Raw genomic sequence first — 20,961 nt, forward strand, 5'->3', positions numbered from 1 at the left:
TTGCACTGATGTGTTCTGGGGAGCCTACTGTGTGCACAGAAGTACCAGCAGAGTAAGGCAGATGAAGCTCTATAGAACATAGTCTCTTCTCCAGGCACTTTAATTCTGGGGACAATAACTACATATATTCATTCACCTGTCACTTCACCAAGGGACATGCCAGCTGCTATGGGAGTTCAAAGGTGCAATCAGTGCTGGCTTCCTAGAGGAGGTGGCATTTGGGTTAGGTCTTGAAGGATGGTTAGGATCTATGAGGTAGAATAAAATGTCTAGCAAAGTCACAAAGACCAAAAAGATGGGGACGGAAATGGAAAATGGTGCAAAGACCCAGTTAGACCTTTGAATGACAAACTGGAGAATGTGAACTTTTCTAAATTATCAAGTGGGGACAGCTAGGTGGTATGTGTATGTGTGTGTGTGCGAATGCATGAATGCATGCGATGATTTACTTTTTTTCAATAGCCCAAAAGTAGTGTACGTTCATCATTTTTGAAAAATTAGGAGACTGAGATAAGCAAAAGAAAGAAAATTACAAACACCTGAAATTTAAGCATTTTGCATACAGAAAAGGCAGGATCAAATAAGTGTTTTAAGAAGATTAATCTGGCAGTGTTTGGTAAAATAGATTAGAGTAGGAATATGCCGGAGGCAGGGAGATTTCCAGGTTATTGCAGTATTACAGATAAGAGGCAATAAAAACTCAGACACAACCCGTTAGCTATGGGAAGGGAGATACAGCGCTATGGATGTGGTCTCCATTTCTCCCAGTTACCATGTGATTTTCTGCACCATGGTATCTCCATGCCACGTGCATTTTTAAAATGATTTCTCCTTTTAAAATCTCAGGGAGTCTCCCGTATTCAGACATAAGCCCAGTGCCAGATAGTGGCCCCAAGAGCTCTAGACCTCCCTTCCCATCCCTGCAGATCAAAAGCCAGCCTCCATGTTGATGAAAGCAAACTGCTACTGTTCCAGATCATACAATGCAGGGCAATCACAGGCCATTGAAAAGAACGAGTTAATTAAAGAGGGTAATAACCCTCTTAAGCTCCCCACCCTTTGGGGTTTTTTTTTGCAAACTGCAGGTGGCCTTCTTTGTCACACTGGAGTAGACAGCTATATGATCTATTCTGTTCCCCAGGCACCCAGCTCTTTTTAGATGTAATTCTTAGTCCCAATGAAAGCATTGCCCAACTGTTTGACTTAGGGAAAACTAAGGCCCCAGAGAGTGGTAGAATGAAAGAGAAAGACAGCCTGCAGCTTTTGGAATCAGGTAGACCCAGCTTTGAGTTCCACACTACCACTTACCAACTGTGTGATCCAGCCATCAACATTTAACATTCCTTATTTTGCAAAATGGGAGGTCTACCTCACAGTGTTTTGGAGATTATTCATGTTCATGCTCCCAAACTTTTGCACATTGGTTGACATTCAATAGACACTCAATGAGCATGCTGAAATAAATTAATAATGAGAGAAAGCTATTCAAAAGCACTATGTATATCTAGACCCAGAAAGTGCTGGTTTTCTTTACCTGTCACCTCCTGGGGAGTGGGATGAGGTGTTTTCCAAGGGAGTTGACCTGTCAATATTCTATTTCCCTCACTTCCAGACAAACTCTTTCAGTACCTGGTGAGGAAGGCTACACTGCCCTGCACATGGACTCCAAAGGGTGTATCAAAACCAGTCCCTGCTCAAGATGCCTAAAAGCTTCAGCTCTATCCCCAAACCACCAGGGCATCCCCAGGAAAAGAATCTGTGTGCAGTGCCTTGAATGGAGATTCTGAGTACCCCACATAGCAAGAGCTTTGGAAAAACAAAGATTCCAGTTTGGCAAAAGTTCCTCATTATTCTTTCTTAATTCCTCCTACCACCCCTCTACGCCCCACGCCCCCAGCTCCGTGCACTCCATGTGAGTTATTGCTTTGCCTCTGCGTGATTTGATTTCATCTGAGGCTGCTTAATTCTTCGGCTGTCCCTCGCTGTGTTTATCTTATTGTTTCCCAGAACAATCAAGTGCTTCCTCTGCCCCTGGCAGCTTCTTCTTCTTCCTGAGTGTCTGATATGCCAAGCCTGGAGCTGGAACCACGTTTAAAGGTGGGGCTGGTTTGAGGGTGAAGCCCTGTGTTCCTGCGTTGCCCAGTTCATAAGCCCGTGTTTCTTCCGAGGCCTTAGAACTCTCCCTGACGGGGAGAGCCAAGAGATCTTGGTGTCAGTCATTCCTGCATAGTAGAGGGAGAGACCCCAGAAATGGGAACCAGGTTCCTTTGTAGGTGCAGTTTGTCATTAGCCACCGGGAAGTGTAAAGAAGAGGTGGCTTTTCTCCACTCCAGGAGTGGCAGTGTTTGGCCACCTTTCTCTGGCTGATGACCAGAGAAGGCACAGTTTAGAAAAAGGAAAGTGGCTTCTGTGGCTTCCTGCAGCCAATCTCTCCAATCTAACTCTGCACATTACCTTACTGTTGTTAAGCATTCAAGAATTATTCACTGTATCCACTACCTATTCACTGGGCTATTGATTCTGACTGTTCCAAAGTACAGTAGTCCAGAGAACAAGAGGTTGCTCTGGGACCCTACCCCACATTCCAGGAGAAAGCCTGATCCCCTAAAATCCAGATTCCTCTAGCCCTACGCACCCCTCTGCTAGTCCCCTCCCCCAGTTGAATATCTGGGGCAGATTCTTAACATGCACAGAAATAGAAATAATTGTACCAGGAAATGTCAATCTCCAATGTCAAAGCCCTGGTGATTGACCGACAACTCGCTAGGGACCAATGCTGGAAGCATCTGCATGTATGTGGGAAGTTGTGTGTGTGTGTGTGTGTGTGTGTGTGTGTGCGCGCGCACATGTAAGGGGGGAAGTAGGCATTCCTAAAGCTCGCCCATCTTAGTGACCTTCTTCCTCTTTGTGAACAGGGGGAACCCTTCACCTCATCTCCCCTCTTCCTCTCCTCTCCTGGCTCAATGCAGGCCATAGGCCAGGCTCTTAAGTCCCCTCCAATTACTCAAGCATTTAGGGCCAGGCCCCTAGCTGTCCTCCAGGGAGCCTGGGCCTGCTGCTCTGTGACTGCTTGGTTAACGTTCCTTCCTTCCTTCGCATAGCTCAGAAGGCAGGGCCCACGCAGGCACCCTGCAAGTTGCTGCTGCCTCTGTGTGCATGCACCCGCATGCATGTGTGCGTGGTGTGTGTGTTTGTGTGTGTGTGTGTGTGTGTGTGTGTGTGTGTGTGCGTGCAGAAGAGAGGGAGGAAGAATCTCACATACTGAATTTGCCAAAGACTTCAATCTATAAATAATTCGGGTCATGAAGCTCTACAAAAATAAACTTGAGCTTGATTCCGCTTGCAGCACTAAATGCACAGGTGCAGCTATGCTTGCTCATTAACTCACTCAGAGAGCAGCCTGAGCATCGCCAGGCCTTCTCCACCCTGCCCCTCTTTAAAGATCTGAATGTGCACATGCACACACCCTCCACATGCCGCGTATACCACACATACACCCGCCACATGCATGCCACACCCATGCTGATATCCCACAGGAGCCCAGAGTCCTGAGGCAAACAGAGAACCAAGGGACAAAGGCCTCTCCCAAAGATGGCTGGAAGTGGAGGAGACCTGCTGGAATCACTGTGGAGTCCTCACTACTCCATGTCAAAGTCTTATCCCCTCCCTAATGCTCAAGTCTGGAAACCCAAGTTTCCAAGATATCTGAGCTCAGACATAACAAAACCACATTTATAGTTGTATCGAACTTTACATTTTCCAAGGAAGTCACATTTCCACCCCTGCTTTCCCACTAGACCTCACCTCCTCTAGGTGGCTCCCCTTCAGAACCTCCTGCAGGCCAGCTGAGCACTGTCCCATCCCATACTGCTCCCCCTAGCATCTCCATGCAAACCTCTTCACGAAAGACTCACATAGGTTTGGGAAGATGGGTTAGATAGTTCATTTCCCCAATGCTGGCCTTCCTGAAGGGGTCCTGGGTCATTTGTTGCTCTGTCCTCAGCTCTGTAACACAGATCTAGCTCATGGTAGGCATGTAATAAATAAGCATTGGACAGCATTGAAACTCATAGCTAATAAATCATTTCATTTTCACAATATCCTTTTCAAACTAGGAAGGGCAGGAGTTACTCCCCTTCTTTGGCAGCGACAGAAACTATGATATCAACAAGTGAAGTGACTTGCTTGAAGTTACCCAGCCAATTAATGAGAAAGTTGGGATTTGATCCACACCCTCCAGACAGGATCCAGGGCCTCCCTCTGCATGGTGGTGCCTGTCAAACCAATCTCTTTCCTACTGAAAGACCCTAGAAGATCCCAATTCCATGCTCTCCAGCAGCTTTTAAAAAAAAAGATTTTTTTTTTTTTTGCTATTACCACCCCTACTACTGCTACTAATAAAGTAATAAAGAGTGCCAAATCCCAAGTAAGGGCCCCATAATTTAAGGCTAACTAGAGGAGAAATTGACACACAAGAAAAAGAGTTTGAGGGCTTACAGGTAAGCGAGTTAATTGGATATGCTGATTTAAATTGGATGTTCAAGTAAAGAGGATGTCATTAATTTCTGTACAGTCATAGCTGTGATTTAAAAGAAAGATACTAAGAGGGTTACTATTTCATTTTCATCTCTAAGAGTCCCCTCCCACCTGGAACTGGACAGTAAATCTCCCTGGGCTTTATCTCTCATGCTCCTGGCCCAAAGCCAGCCTGTTAAACTGAGTTTTAAACCTCAAGGAAAAACCTAAATTAGGTTCTGAGTATGTTGTTGTCCCCCAGGAAAAGGGTGACTCTTCCTCTTTGACTATGGGGACATGAAGGAGATGGGAGACTTGGACTTCCAAGCTACCCTTCCATTCCACTCAGCTACAAAGAACAGAGATATTTATGTTTATTACCCTGCCTTGGGAGAGTTACATAGTGGCAGAGATTTGGACTATGTATAAAGCTCTGTTCTGCCGCTCCTAAAGTGTGTGTGACCTTAGCTGTGTGATCTTAGGAAAGTTGCCTAACTCTCCTGGCCTCAAATGTCTTAACTGTAAAAGGGGAATGATAATAGTATTTACATCAGGGGTACTTTTAAAGGCTAAATGAGTTGATTTTTATTACCTACTTTCAAAATTTCCCAGCATGTTGTAAAAGCTATATAAGTGGCAGCTATTAATAAATTCATTGGGTGAATGGGGACCTTTGAAAATTTACCAAGTCTAACCTATTGCCTTTAGGCAGGACTGAGTTGAACTATACAGAAAAGGGTTTGTCCTCCCTCTTAGGAGGGTGTTAAAACCCTCCTAAGAAGATCAGTCTCCTGTGGTCACCCTTTCTATAATCAGGCGTCTTCAAAGCAGGAATTTCTATTCGAGCTCATCTAAACCTCCTTGTGCAGCAGTTTAGGCACAATTTGTCTTTTGCAGGTCTCATTGAAGACTGTCATTGTCGTCTGTGGCAGACTATACTCCCTGTACTGCCCTTCAGAATCTTGACCAAGTGCAATGGGCCATGGCTTCTGCATGTTCCTTGAAGTCAAGTCCTCCCAGGACAGGAAGAACCCAGTTAGAAAAGCATGCTCAGGTGGCTGATTCCGCCTGTCTGTGCCACCTCCTTCTCTGTCCCATGTCTAGCTCTTCCACTGCCTGGTTGGATATTGAGACCTGTGCCGCTTGCCCTGTTAATGCATTCCCTCAGGCTGGATTTGTGGCCTATTTCCATTTATGGCTGTCCTTGTGGTCATTGAAACCTGGCCCCAAGGATGCAAACTTAAACACTGAAGAGAACTGTGACTTTGTGGGGTACCACAGAATAGACCCAACTAATTGGCTTTCAAAATCCCACTTTCATTTTGGGACTTTCTGTTAGTCCCTCACCACTAACCATCCTGTCTGGCAAGGATGGGCAACTTGGAACCTGAAACTCCCCTCTTCTCTCTGGGGCTAATCTCTCTACTGCCGTGTGCTTTCTCTGGATGACACTGACTGGTTCCAATCCTGGTGGGTACCTCTAATGGAAAAGCTTAGGCTCTGAGCTCCAAAGCCCTTGCCACTCTGGCAGTGATGTTAGTGACTCTCCTGTGACAGGATCTGAGCCTGTCAGAGAGGAAAACTGAGGCTCAGGGAGGTAATTCACTTAAAAGTGTGCCAAGCCCAGGCAAGAAGGGCGTCAGAAGTGGATCCCAGATGCCTGAGTCTCAGATCTATATATTCTTCCCATGCTGACGTGTGACCCGAAGGGAGCAGAAGGTATCCAGTCAAGAGAAAGACCTCGGCAGCCCAGTTGTCCACCAGCCTCCTGCCCGCCTATCCTGGCCCACCTCATTCTCCTTGACCTCCAGCCCTCTAGCTCCCATTCTCCATTTCCTCTGACTTCCTGTAGGTTCCTTAAAGGGCTATACAAGCTTGTAGCAGATAACAGGGAGTAGGGGATGCCCAGGGAAGCACAGACTTCTGGACCAGGACTGCTCTTCTTTCCAGGGAGGGAGGCTGAATGGAATAGGATAGCTTAGTCCAGGTTCAGGATGAACAACATCTTCTGTTCTGGTTTGGTTTTAGTGCTGACGTTCAAGATCTATGTAGATCTGATTCTGGTTTCACTGGTTTATTAAAAGATTGGGGTTTCCAGATACGGTGGTGCATGCCTGTAATCCCAGCAACTCAGGAGGCTGAGGCAGGAGGATCTTGAGTTCAAAGCCAGCCTTAGCAGATTAGTGAGACACTTAGCAACTCAGGGAGACACTGTCTCTAAATAAAACATTAAACAAAAGGGCTGGGGATGTGACTAGTGGTTCAGCGCTCTTGGGTTCAATCCCCAGTATAAAAAAAAAAAAAAAAAAAAAAAGACTGGGGTGCAGACAGGGAGTTTTAAAAAGCTTCTGATTAGGTCTCTGATTTAGTAAAAAGCAAATGGTTGGGATTGGTCCTAACAGTTGGGTCAGCTCCAGCTGCAGTCTGGCCACACAGTATCGTCTAGTCCTAGGGACCACAAAGGGAGGGCCAGACCCGTGGCATTCGTTCTTCCTTCTGACTTTGTGTCAGACCTTCTGGGGATCCAAGGCAGTACCCAGGCTCACAGTGCGGGTGGCTGCTCCAGCTGGCAGTGGATCAACCTGTCTCCTGAGCGAGGAGGTCCTGGGCCAGGCCTGAGGGAGGGGCTGGTTCTGCAGCTCCTGAGCTTAGCCAGCACCCTAAGGAGACACAAATGTCCTTGGAGAGGAGTGGCTGTCATGGAAGGGTTTCCCCTTCGGGGTGGGGTATGGTTCAGTCATGCAGGAAGCAGACCCTCAATCCCCAGGTTGTAGAGACAGAAAACTGAGGCTAAGCCACCTGAAAGCCATCACATCTTCCCTCTACCTCCTACAGCAATCAAGAAATTCGTGACTCCATGCTACTTCATTTCAGGGCCTTATAGAAATTCGGCCCTGTCCATCCAAAGGAGAACACTGCTTTGAATGATAAGGGGAACCATTTTAATCCTGGAAAGTTTCCCCCCCCAATAGAGACTCTGCTCTTCCTTCTGGTTGAATCGCATAATAATTGCTCCAGGGTTGAGAATAGATGCCTCAACCCCATGACATCATGGCTGACTCCTGGAGTCACCTTCCACCTGGCCCCCTGCTCCCAACCCTGGAGGGAAGGGCTTCAGTGACAGTTGTCAAGGCAGCATCTTTGAATGCAGGAAGCCCCCTAGTGAGGTAGTAAAATGGGAAGGATGGAGCTTAGGAGTAGGAGTCCAACCTGCAAGGTGGGGTTACCACCTCAATTTTAAATGCAGAGCCCCCGAGTCACCCACCAAAGCAGGTGAGTGCCTCTCACTCTAAGCCTTGACCCACTGTTCCCATCCCTCGAATCTAGGCCCAAGGGCCTCAGGCAGGACTCTGCTCTGTCTACCACTGAGAACTCCAGGGCCAGAACTTCACACCCACCTGGGACTCATGGTCTGCTTCCCACTTACCTCAGTCCTGCCCAAGCCAGCAGGTGCAGACCAGGCCTTGAGAAGTCAAAAAGTATAAAGAAGGAGGTATATTCTTCAAATCTTCCAAAGAAAATGTCTTTTGATCTAACTTCAATTTAGCAATAAAAAGTTCAGGATACTCCATCAGTTGGTTCACAATCTGTGTTCCTTTCAACACATATGTCTCAAGTGTTCCCTTTAATCCATCATCAGCTATGTCCCCCAGACTGTGCAGGCCCTCAGAGAGTCACAGAAGAAATAGAAAACACATTCCTGCCTTCAAAGCATTGGCAGAACTTTCACACATGGGAAGCAATTAGAAAACAATTCAAATAGATGGTCAATACATGTTAGCTAGTACACATACAATGAACAAATCGATTGCTTATAATATCCTAGGACAGGATGTCTGATAGAAAAAAAGCTCTGGTCTAGGTGCCATTAATTAGCCATTAGAGAGGCTGGAAGACTTCCTGGAGGAGGTGGGGCTTGGGCTTCAGGTGTCTAGGTGGGCAGAAGACAAGTAAATGAGCTGGGGAAGATAATACTGGTCAAGGGTCAGCTGCTATTCTGGGGAAAGGAAATAGGGATGGAGCACCATCAAACCAAGGACTCCTTGCCACCAACTTTTTTTAAAATAGTTTTTTAGTTGTTAATGGAACCTTTATTTTATTTATGTATTTATATGCGATGCTGAGAATTGAACCCATTGCCTCACACATGCTAGGCAGGTGCTCTTCCACTGAGCTACAACTGCAGCCCAGCCAACTTTTTGCATGACTTTAGAGAACTCTCTCCTTTGGGTGTCAGTATTATGTATATGGGGGCCGGCCTGAATTAGTACATCTCATATTTCTGTACCAGCAGTAGCAGCAGCACCTGGGAAGTAGTTAGAAATGCACATCTGTGGGCTTCATCCCCCCCAAATCTGAAATTCTGGGGGTGGGCTCAGCCTTGCATTTTCCCAACCCCCCAGGCAGTTCTGAGGGCACTGTGATTTGAGAATATTGGATTTTATCACTGCTTCTTGACCCTGGCTGCTCATTAAATTCATCTTGAGAGATTTTAAACCCAATGAAGATGCCCAGGCCCCACCCACAGAGATTCTGATTAATGCATCTGGCCCTGGCATTCATATTTTTTAAAACTCCCCAGATGATTCAAATGTGCAGCCAGGGCTGAGAAACCCTAGACTAAATGACATCCAAGTCCTTTCTGACTTATTGTCCTGGGATGCACTTGGACAGAAAGAGCCAGGATTCCTAGATTACCACATCCCACTGGGTGGACTCATAGACAGTCAAAGCCTATATCTGGGTGAAGAAAGACATCATAATGTCCAAAAATCTTGAATCTCTTTATGACTGCTTTTCAATGGTTTGTATAACTTCCCAGCATTTCCCTATATCTGCCTGAGGTAAAGATAATGTATATATATGACGACTCTCCCTTTCCATCCGCAAATAAGTGTGCCCATGCTCACACCTCACTTGCATACACATGCATCCCATAGAGCTATAAATATCTGTAGATGCGCACAAGAATAACCACATATAGATAGTCAGAATTACTCCTGAGGGCCTATGTGCACACACAAAAAAAATCCACCATCAGAAATCCCAGCCAGTGCACCTGGATGGCTTGGGAAAGTGTTCTCTCAGTGGAGACTGGGACATTTGAAGTAAGCAGCGTTTCTGGTTACAGAGCAGTGACTGGGAATGGTAGCAATTGTTTTCAGCAAATCACCTCTTCTAAGTAGCCTTCAGGGAAGGCAGAGTGTACACGCTGAGGATACCTTTGTTTCTCTTGCAGATTCGAGCTGATGGTCCCCCCCATGGTGGGGTCCAGTATGAGATGGTCTCTGTGCTCAAAGATGGGAGTCCCATCCTCCGTGACATGGCCTTTTCCATTGATCAGCGCTACCTGTACGTCATGTCTGAGAGACAGGTAAGTGCTGATGCCCATCTCTCCTTTCCAGACTCCAAAAAACTGCTGATACTCTGTCACCTTAGTTCAAGAAAAGCTCTTCCACCTGGTCTTCCTGCACAAGGGTCCTGAAAGAGGCAGAATCCCTGTAAGATTTTTGCAGGGAGCCAGAGGGAAGCAAGCTGGGCCAGCCACTTCCCGGAGGCTTCTCTCTAGGCCACAGCCCCTGTCTCAGGGAGTGATGAACAGCCCCGCAAGAACAGGCCAGACTGCATGGAGCAGCTTGGTGTGATTAGGAGGTAGATTTACTGCTCTCGGGCCCACAGAGTCTGCTGCTCAAGGGAGCCAAAGAGGTGTAAATAATCCAGGCCTCCAGGCTGGCCTGCTCCTGGGAGAGACAGAACCAAGATAGGGTCCCAGAAGGAGATAAAATCTTGGCATGAGTCTTAGACTGGTGCAGGGTAGAAGCTGGTCAGCTCTGGGAAGCTGAACCTATGCCTGCAGAGATGGGGAGTCCTACAAAACAGACTTCTAAAACCCTCTGCTAGGTAGCAACCTCTGGGATGGAGGGGAGGAGCATTATTCCCCAGATTGTATTTGCTCTGAATGTGTGGGAGCAGAAAGAAGGGCAATACCAAGGAAGCCATGGTGAAGAAAAGAAGCAGGGAGGACGGGACTCACCAGATCCCTGCAGATCCAGAAAACCAAGCGAACGCCCAGTGTTCAGAAAGGCTGGTTCATTCCATTCACTTGGTCAGTGGGTTAACCATTGCTGAGCAGCAGCGATGGTCTTTATCATTTTCCTGAAAAGGATAAGTCAGATAAAGGTCAAAGAAGGATTAAAAAGGATTATGAGTCTCTCTCAGCAGCTGAGGATGCTGACTGAGGCTGGAGAAGGATGCTGGGGCTGGAGGACCCACCACTTTCATGAGGCGCCCCCCGGCTTACGTGTCATTCTGAGTATTCTGCCAGGATTCCAGTGTCCTTGATCAGCTTCACTCTTCTCAGAGTTCTCCCTCCCTACTTCCTTTTTGCATGTAAGGGATCTGAATCAGGGGATGAGGGATAAGCACAGGAGGAGGAAAGGGGCAAGCAGGCACATGGCAGCATTAAGGGATGCAGTGATGCAGTTCTAACTTGAAAATTACTTCTTGAGAATAGATGACACAAATCATATGCTAATTGCATGCAAATTACATCCAGAGCCTCTTGAACCCACCTGTCTTTTTTACCTTCTTTCATGTGGCCCCTGCAATTGAGGCATAAACAGGTCCAGATGGGAACTGGGAGGAGTTGGAGGAAGCTTTGCCTAACCTAAAGTGAGAGAGTCTTGAAAATAAACACATCTATCATCCCAATAAAACAGGCAATGGACCTAAGAGAAACCATTACTGGACACATATTTATTGGGCCCAAAGTTCTGGGAAACCACGAAAAGGAGTGGGACTTGATCTCTACCCTTAAGTTGGTTGCAGTCTAATGAGGGAGAGAGATAGGTACCCGGGTATCAATGATGTCAGATTGAGTTCTATGAATGCTCTGTATTCTCTTCCTATTCTTCTTCACTTTGAAGACTGAAAGTTATTTTTCAAATAAAAATAGATGCTCACCATTCCGGTTCAATCACTACCTACAGACAACAGGCTCAAGTCACCAAATCCCAAATGTAACGGCACATTGACATTTAGTGAGCACCATCCCAGACACTTCTACAGAAATACTTAGAAGGCTGGATGGATAGACGGCAACCTATATAGGTGGATAATTGGATGATCAAAAAGATTGAATAGACCCACACTGTGCATGAGATTTTTGAGAGACACACTGTATGGCTCAGGACCAGGCAGGGAGCCTGGGTAAGAGCTCTCTCTTGGATTTCCTGAGTCCAATGTAGCAAAAAAGCAGAAGCAGCAAATGGAAGTGACCAACAAGACCTGAGTAGAACTGAGAAGGAACCAAGGCACATTTGGCTGCATGTCCTTTGTCAAATGGGTCGCGTTTGAAAATGTTTTCAAAGAAGAGGGTCCGGGCCAGGGCTAGAAGCTGATAAGAAGGTTTCAGGCTGTATAATGATCTCTTGAGTCCATGTCAGATACCACATCTGAGCGCATGCTTCCTGGTCAAACCATGTGGTCATGTGGTTTCTCCTTAAATATCCTCTCCTTTTTCCTCATCTTCTGCTTTGGGTGTCCTATTCTTGTTCCAGTCTGCACCAAATAGGTTGAGTAGTAGCCAGTCACAATGAGCAAATGAGCAGATAGAGGAGGAATGTGGGTTTAATGCCATGGGGCTGTCTCTGGCCAAGTGAGATATTAATAGGAAGCTCTCTGTACCAGGTGGAGCTGTAATCAGGAGGCCAAGTCTAAGGGGGATTTGTGGTGGAGCTCTGAAGCCTGTCACTTGGACAGCCATAAATCGTGTAGAAGTAGGTAGCCAGGTGACTTCACCAGGGGCTGAGTCCAGGGATGAGGGCCAAAAGCAGCTCAGGAGGCCCATCTGTCTGAGCCGGCTGAGCACAGAGTACTCACAGACAGCCGGGACCTCTCCAAGGAGGCAGTTTAATGTGTGGCTGGAGAACAGTCAGTAAAATGATGTCAGACGTCCTGGATTCTAGTTCAGCTTTTGCAATAACCAGTAGCATGACTCATAGCTTCTGTTCCTCCTTTATGAGTTAGAGGAGTTAAATTAGATAATAGGATTGTCTCTGAGGTCCACAGCTCTGATGCAGGCAGTTCTGTAGCTGAGTGGCCTTAGACAAGTCACTTAACCTCAGTGAGTTTCACACAAGGTCAGGGTGAGACTTGTTGAGACAATAGATAGGGAAGGTCTTCTTACTCTGCCTCATGCCACATAAACACTAGTCATTAAGATTCTACATGGCTTCCACCTCTTGTTTTCTGATTCCATTACTTAGGAGTGCAGAGACTATATGTGATGATTAGGAAGAAGATAAGTGATTTGTGGCCCAGATAATAGACTCTGCCTCTTGCTCCCTGGGTGACCTGGGCTTTTATCTTCTCAGGAACTTGGATTCACCACATTTAAAGATGGAGAAGAAAAACCTGACTCTGACATCCCTTTAATTCTTAAAGAGCCATTGAAGGTCCTGGTGTTGAGGTTCCTCTTTTTGCAGATGACATCAAAATCACCATTAATAGGCTTAAGTTTAGAACAAAAGGACTTGCTAAAGAGGAGGTGTATGAGGCCATGTGTGTTCACATGACATTCTTCCCTGAACAATGAACACTATAGAGAGTCAGAATGCTGGTTTGCTTATGGATAAGTGTATGCCGGTGATGAGACAGTGTATTAGTCCTTTTTCCATTACTGTAACAAAATATCTGAGTCTGGGTAACTTTTAAGATAAAGAGGTTTATTCAGTTATAGCTTTGGAGGCCAACAGTTCAAACAGTATGGCCCAGGCTCTGGTAAGGGTCTCCCTGACTGCACCATATCATGGCAGATGACATCATGACAGGAGTATATATGAGAGGAAGAGCTCACATGACAAGAGGAAAGCAAAGAGGGTTGAGAGGAGCTAGGCTTGCTCTTTTTTAAGAACCCTCTTGCAAGAAATAACCCAGATCCTTCGAGAACTACTTCGGTTTCTTCTGAGGACAGTGCCTTCAATGATCTATGTATGTGCCACTAGGCTCCACTCCTGGGGGACACAGTAAAGCCATATCTAAACCACTACAGGTAGAAATTTAAGACTTTGGAGTTCTCTAAAAGTCCTAAGACTTTGTAAGACATCAAGGGAATGGAGCTTCCCAAAACTTCACTTTATAACAAATCTCTGGGTAGCCTAATCTCCTCCCTTCCTTCCACTCTATCCCCAGCACTTACCCACCCCTTCTACAAAACATGGCCCTTGTTATATCCTTGGGACCGCGGGAGAGTGGAGCCTCGTCCCTGGTCTCACAGTCTGCAGAAGGGGTTCTCGTCTCCCCACAAAGCTAACAACCTAATACCAATATAACACTCGTTCTCCTCTCTCTCCTCTCTCTCCCTCTTCCTCCCTCCCTCAATTAACTAAATGTAATTAAGAAATAGGACTGGTAAGAAGTGTTGGGTCGTTAGTGCCACTTCCTAACAAGTCAATGTTAATGTACTGTTAATGGATCTGTGGCCGGTCAGTCCCAAGGGGGAGTTTGGGAACTGATTCCCCAGTCCTGCTGTTAATTGCCCAGGTGTTCCACCGAGGGGATGCCTGGCTCCTCCCTAGAAAGCCCTCCCCAGACTCAACAGCAAGTCAACAGATGTTGCAGGCATGAACGCAGGTTGCACCCCTATCCTCAGTGTCTAATGAAAGTCAGACCGAGAGTCCGGGGAAAATCAGGCCACAAGCCAAGTGAAAAACCAAGCAACAAGATGAAAAGAAACTGGATGGCCCTTGTTTCCACCCAACTTGTCAGGCTGGCCACTCCCAGAAAGGGAACACAACTCGGTACTCAGGGTGGATGGGAAAAGAGTATAGGGATGGAAGCAATTATTCTATTTTATACTTTAATTAGTTTGAATTAGCAGAGGGAATAGAGGCATAAAATGATCCAGCGAAGGGTGAAATGGAAAAAGGGAGTCACAGTGGAGAATGGCTCCGTGCAGGCTGGAAAGAGCCTTGGGAATAGCAGATAGGCTGGCAAAGGGTGTGCGCGTTGGGAGCGGGTGGGGACGTGGGATCCTGCTCCCTATTTCTGGGCGTGGAGGGGCAAAATAGCATGGTGAATAAGATCTGGCATGTGCAAGTGACATGAACCTTCATTTCCATAGCCTCTTGCTAGGTCTATGGCTTTGAGAAAGTCATTTGACTTCTCTAAACCTCAGTTGCTTCATCTGTGTAATGGAAAGAGCAGATAGGCTACTAGGGCAACCGTTGTAAGGGGCAAAGATGAATTACCTCGTGCTGTCCGACACAGTCAAAGCTTTCAAATGTGAGAGTAATTGTTAGTAGCAGTGTCAGTACTAAAACTTTCTGGGGACCTCAGAAAGGACTAGAAGTATATCCCCTATAAATTATGGCTGGGAAAGCGTTCCCACTTTCCAGCAGTGTCCTCCAACTTGCCAATCCTGCTGCTCCCTCCCAAGGGACACCTCAGAAGACTCTGGCCTGGCCAAATGGCAGCATTAGACTGAGTTGCTCATAATCTGCTATTTATTTTAAAAATCTAGGAATGTGCCCAGCAGACTAAACAGTACTGCTCCCCTCCATACCCAGGAGGCAGCCCCAGGCCCATGCGTGAGGCTCGGGAGACTTGAAAGCAGGCATCCGTAGGGAACAGGGAGGGGAGCCCGAGCCCTGGCCATCCCGCGGGCCCTCTGGCCTGATTGACCACAGGTGTGGATGCCTGCTCAGCCAGGGACTCTCCGGGGGGCTTCTCATTTCTGGCCCCTTGGTGTCACAACCAAGTCTCAAGCTCTGTGCAAAAGACAGAGCTACCTTTCCCAGGTAGTGAACACCCAGAACCCAGCCCTGAGTGCCGTCTGTGTGTTCCAGGAGTTGGCACACTGCTGTGTTTATCTGTGGCTGCCTAACGAAACATCCCTGAATCAATGGATCTAAACCAACCCCCTTATCAGTCACACCGTCTGCATGAGGCCAGGACTCAGGCGGGGGAGCAGCGAGGGCGACGTGTGTCTGTTGTACAATATCCGCAGCTTCCGTGGGGATGACGGGAATGGCCGGGGGTGGCTAGCATGATGAGGGGCTGGATTCTTCTGGAAGCTTCTTCACGTCTGGCACCTGGAAACTAGAAACTGGGATTGCTTGGGACTTTTCCCCAGAGTGCCTTAGACAAGGCCTCTCTGTGTGTCTTGAACTTCCTCACAGCCTGGTGGCCCCGAAATAGACGTTTTGAGTGTGGCAGCTCCTGGCAGGCTTGGCAGCTCAGGGCTCCAGGAGAGAGCGCCCCACACCCCACCCCGCCTGAAACCGGGTAGAACTTTCATTACCTTTTTTTAATGACTTTGTTTGGGAAGTCACAGTGTCACTGTCTGCTGCCCCTTACTCAATTGGCACATGTGAAAAAATAAGGCTAGAAGAAGATGCAGGGTAGGGTTACCTGTCTGCCAGGGGCATGGAACCCCAGAGCACCACAGCAGGAGGCGACTTCAGGAAACCCCCCCATTCTGACCCCAGAGGAGGAACTCAAGGCTCAGAAGCTTGTAGCTGCCCCTTTCAGCACCGTGTGCCCCAGCACCCAGCTCCAGGGTCAGCAGAACTGCTCTGATTTCCCAAAACACATAGGGACACACCAGCGGCCTTAAAGTGTACCTGATTAACCGCTGAAGGTTGCGTAAGTCCCAGACGAAGCCACAACAAATGTCCATGGGCAGAGAAAGTGCTTCTGGGAAACCTTTGAGGGGGTCTGTCAGGAGGGGGCCACGCTGTGAGGGAATCGCCCTGCGGAGGGCATGCTGGTTTTCAATGCTCTGTCAGGCAGGTCCTGTGACAGTGTCACACAGGAGCCACTCAGAAGTGGGCCTCCTCCACGACCCACCTTCAGGACTCAGGGCAATGCCTCCTCACCCCCGGGGGTGACAGGAAACAGACATTTGTCACCAACCCTGCCTTTCTGGTTTAACAGAGATGGGGCAAGGAGAAGGATGGCCTGGCGTTATCAGAAACAGAGTGTGTGAAGCCACCTTCCCTGATACAATTCACGGCAGGAGAAACATCCCAGCAGGTCACTGCTCTGGTTCTAGGCTCCATATGGGGCAGGAGGAAGGGAAGTTGAGGTCAGCCTCTCAGATACCGGTGCAGCTCTGTCCAGCCTCCTTCTCCAGGAGGCTCGTTGTGCTTTCCCGGTTTGGAGAAGGCCCCGTCAAATACTGACTTTGCTCTAGGACCAAAAATAAGAAACTTTCCCAAGGGGCTGTTGTCATACCTGGGGTAGTGGGTTTTCTACCTGTAGCCAAAGCTACTGAACTGCCAGGCCCCTGGGTCATCTGAAGACCTTGGGGAAAGGAAAGAAATGTGAGGAGCCACCCTTCCAGGTGTCTCCTGTTTGTGAGTCTTGGCATCTCAGACTATTATTTTGATTGTGCCCATTTAGTGCAGGTGATAAGACTTCCTGGGCGCCGGCAGAGCTCGCCAAAGTGCATTTCGACAAGTTTCAGTAACAGGAGCCCCCTTCCTGCCCCCCTTCCTGCCTAGGCTGGGAAGCCTAGGCCCTGGGGGAGGCGGGAATGTGAGGGGGCGGGGAGAGCCGAGCCTGAGGGATTTGGGGTGAATTATAACATTTTCGGATTAGGTGAGTGAAGAAGAGAGAATCGCTGCTGCTGCTGCACTTTGTTTTAGAAAGTGTCACTTTCAATCCAAGCCTTTGATGCACATGTGCTTCTGGTTAAGGACGCAAGACCCCAGTGTGGCCCAGGAGCTGAGCGCTCACAACAGCACCTTCCCCAAAGGGAGAGAAGAATCCTGCCTTGGGGGGGTCACAGGCACAGGGCACAGGGACCACCTTGACCTAGGTTTTCCTTTTCCCTCTGTCTTTCCCCCTTTTCCAATGTCAAGGACCCAGAGGCTGACACGGAGCCGACTCCCTGCTATTAATATTCTCACGGGAGCATTTTTTTATAAATATTTTCACATGAGGGAAAAGAAATGCAAACCCACCCTATTAATCAGACGCTTGGCTTGCTGTATTTAAGAGAGAGAACTCCAGCCTCTTATTTCAAAATCCTTTGGTTTGGAAAGAAATGATTGAACACAATGCCCAGGCTGGGCGAATTGGTGCCAACAAACCTCATTTCTCTAAATGGGCAGGGGGCCTGGAGACTCTCTCTCCAATCCTTGGCAAGGGCTTTGCTCTCTCTTTCTAGGTAGGACAGCTGAAGGCTCACACTCTGCCTAAAATGATGCTCCTAGGCTGAGGGGTGGGAAATCACAGTGTCACATTACCAGAAGGAAACCTACCCTCCCCCAGTCTTTTAAATCTGAGGAACTTATGCCTAGAGATGGGACTGGCTTACTTGGGTCATCATGCTGATTCGCATGGCCCAGTCCAGCATCCTTTTCCCAACTTGACATAGCTTCACTCCCCGCAGCAAGGGAAAACACTGACATGTTTAAAACCTTTTAATTTTTTTTTAAAGGGGGGGGGAACAACTTAGGCCCAAGAGAGTCCCTGAAGATGTTCCCAAGGGTCAAATTAAAATAGAGGTGATTTGCATATCATTTGCATACACAGACTCATTCATTCAACAGACCGTTAAGTGTCTACCATGTATAATGCATAGAGCTGTCCACTGACAAGTCATTTGCATATGCAGATATAGACAGGGCTGTCTTTCTAAGGAATGTTCCAGCAAAGATCTTAGGTACCTTCTTGATTTCTGTCTGCTCTTTTCAGTGCAACAACAGCACTGTTAAGGGTGATTTTGTGTAAAGATGAGTAAGATGGAATCCCTGCCCTCAGGACAATCACTTCCTGGAGAGAAGGAAGGAAGTGGAGATAAAAGGGAAAAGAAGGTGAGCAGTGTTATAGAAGACATGGATGAGGTGTTTGATGATTGGAGTAGCTCATACCCACCAGGAAAGGGCCTGCCCCTGTTTCCTCCATGCTGGGAGTCTCTCCCAGGGCCTGACACAGGAATCCAGAGTCTATCTCGTGATGGGCAGCCCTCTGTTTTCTAAAAGAGGAGACAGGGTTCTGGGGAGAAGTGACAGTGGAGAATGAAGGGTGTACCAAGCCAGTGTGAGGAAGCTGACATCAGCAACTATGAGCAGTTTCCTGACAGCCATGAAGAGCATGGACTCTAGATAAGCCCAGCTCCACCACTGACTGCTGCGAGGCCTGGGGCAAATTGCTTCACCTCTCTGTGCTTCAATAACCTCATCTGTAAATGGACATAATTGTGGCATCTGCATGAGGATTAAATTAAATGAATTAATGCACAAAAAGCACTCTGAAAAGCACCTGGCACAGGTTACCTGCTTAATAAATGTTAGTAGTGGCAATTATATTTTTATGGTTGTGCCCCCATGTCTCATCACCAGGCCAAGCCCTGCAGTTCACGCTGTGCATATAACCACGCCTAAAAAAAAACCTCCACCGCCTACCAGACTTCTAAGCTCCACTTTAAGATGTGTTGAAATCTAATATTTATGTCATGTTTTTCTTATGTTAGTTGACAAACATGACCTCAGCTAATAAGTATTATTTTCCTAGCCTTTTCTACAGATAAGAAAGAAAACTGAAATTTAATCTGGCTAAGTAATTTGCCCAGAGCGAAGATGCTGGCAAACAGCAAGGCTAGGCCTCCACCCCAGGCTTCTGAAGGCAGATCCACGCCTCCTCATTTCTGAGACAGCGCCCCCTGGCCGCTGTCAGGCTGTCCTCCTGCTCTACCTCCTGGCTCCACATTAAGGAAAGGGTTAAAAGCCAGGAAACCAGCACAGACTCAGAATCTTCTTACCTGACACATTCAAGGAACTTGGAATACTGCACTGTTTTGTTTAAAAAAAGAAAAAAAAAATTAAAAAACAAAAAAGCCAGCACTGCCCCAGGCCCTACGTGGACAGTCAGAGGAAACGCCTCTAATAGTCAGAGTGCAAGGAGAAAAAGCCCCAGGCCCCAAGAAAATTACTGCAGCTCCATTCACCCAGCGCAGAAGTTCTAGTGCCTCACAAGACCTTCTCCCCTTCGCCCAGCAACCTGGAGAGGCAGGTATTGTCACTCCCCTTTGACAAGTGAGGAAGGCAAGGCCAGGAGATGCAGTGACCTGAACAAGATGTTCATAGGGCTCTTGGGAGGCAGAGCAGAGGATGAGCGGCAAACCCAAGTGGCCCCAAAGCTCTTGTCCTCCCACCCTCCCCCCACCACCACCATTCAGGGACCCAGTGGGTGACATTCCTGCACATTTTCCTACCCCATCCACCTCTCGGCTTGGCAAAGGAAACCCCTTGCCAATGCACATGGGAGAAACTGCTTCCAAACCCCATTTGGTCTCCAAGCGCCATTCCAAGAGTGAGCCGGGACCTGGGGATCAGCTCAGTGCTGGGCGTTCTTAGGCTCCAGGAAGCCTCCTGTGCCCACAGCCTGGAGTCTCATCCAGACACATGCCTGGCCCTAAAGGGCCGCCCCAGGACTCAGCAGCCTGCTTCCTATCTCCTTCTGGGTGCTCTCCCTGGTGCTCCCCGTGTGGAGGTTCAGTAATTGAATGTGTTTTATTTAGACCATAACATTTAGTGCCACTTTGGATTTCCAATTAGGCTTCAATCAGATGCCGAGAGTCTGATTCGTTTTGTTGTTTTGATCAACACAAAAGATGGCAACATCAGAGGAGCCGTCCTGAAAAGTTATTTCCATCCGCTGATGACTGAGACGTGGCTGTGATGTGAAGATACAGTTTCAGAGGTGTGGAGAGAGGCATGAGCATCAGTGAAGGCGAGAAGGCGGGAAGGGGAAGCCAGCAAGCCTTGCAGAGGCCTTCCCGAGGGACGGGAGCAGACCTTGGGCACTAGGGGACTTGCCAAGGCTTCACCTTATGAGGGCCAGGACCTGGGGAATATGAGGCGGGGAAAGAAGTGGGTCTCCACTCTGGCATGTTTCTCACACTGTGAGGCTTAGACGGACCTTCTCAGGACTTAGATCCTGGAGGTGCTGGAACATCATGTCCCCAGGAGAAAGATGCTGATCTCTGCTGGATTTCTTCAGGGTATAGCCTCTGAACTCCTCAGCCAGAAGTGCCCAGCTGAGCCCATTTACAGAAATACTTGGGGGCTTTCCTTGTGGGTCCTGACCAATCAGCTGCCAGACAAGCTTTCTCTCCTGGGCTGGTCCTCGGGAAAGGATTTAGGCCCTGGAGTGCTTGGGAGAGGGAGGCAGAGGGGCAATAGGAGACATCCAGGAGTGGTAGGGTCTCCCTCCACCCTGAGTCATCCAAGTCACTTACCAGTGCAGCCCAGCTGAGGCCAAGTAGATCCTCAGTTTCCCCACTGGTCAAAAGTGTTTAAATGTCCCTGGAGGTCATGACATTAGGCACATTCTTTTTAGACATGAGCAGTATCAAAGAGTGCCTAAGTGCACAGCGCTTGGAGGCTGGCCTCCATCTGAGTGCGCATGTGCTGATGAGAACAGAGGCATGAGGGC

General features: G+C 47.9%; 1 protein-coding gene across 1 annotated transcript in view; it reads left to right on the forward strand.

The window, feature by feature from the left end:
• Window positions 1–20,961, forward strand: part of PLXNA2 (plexin A2) — a 208,186-nt gene that overhangs the window by 86,127 nt on the left and 101,098 nt on the right. Inside the window, exon 4 of the mRNA XM_079107853.1 lies at window positions 9,755–9,889. Coding sequence (XP_078963979.1) covers window positions 9,755–9,889 — 135 coding nt within the window. The remainder of the gene's footprint in view (window positions 1–9,754; window positions 9,890–20,961) is intronic.

This window comes from Sciurus vulgaris, assembly GCF_902686455.1.
Source record: "Sciurus vulgaris genome assembly, chromosome: 12".
NCBI classification, from domain to species: Eukaryota; Metazoa; Chordata; class Mammalia; order Rodentia; family Sciuridae; genus Sciurus; species Sciurus vulgaris.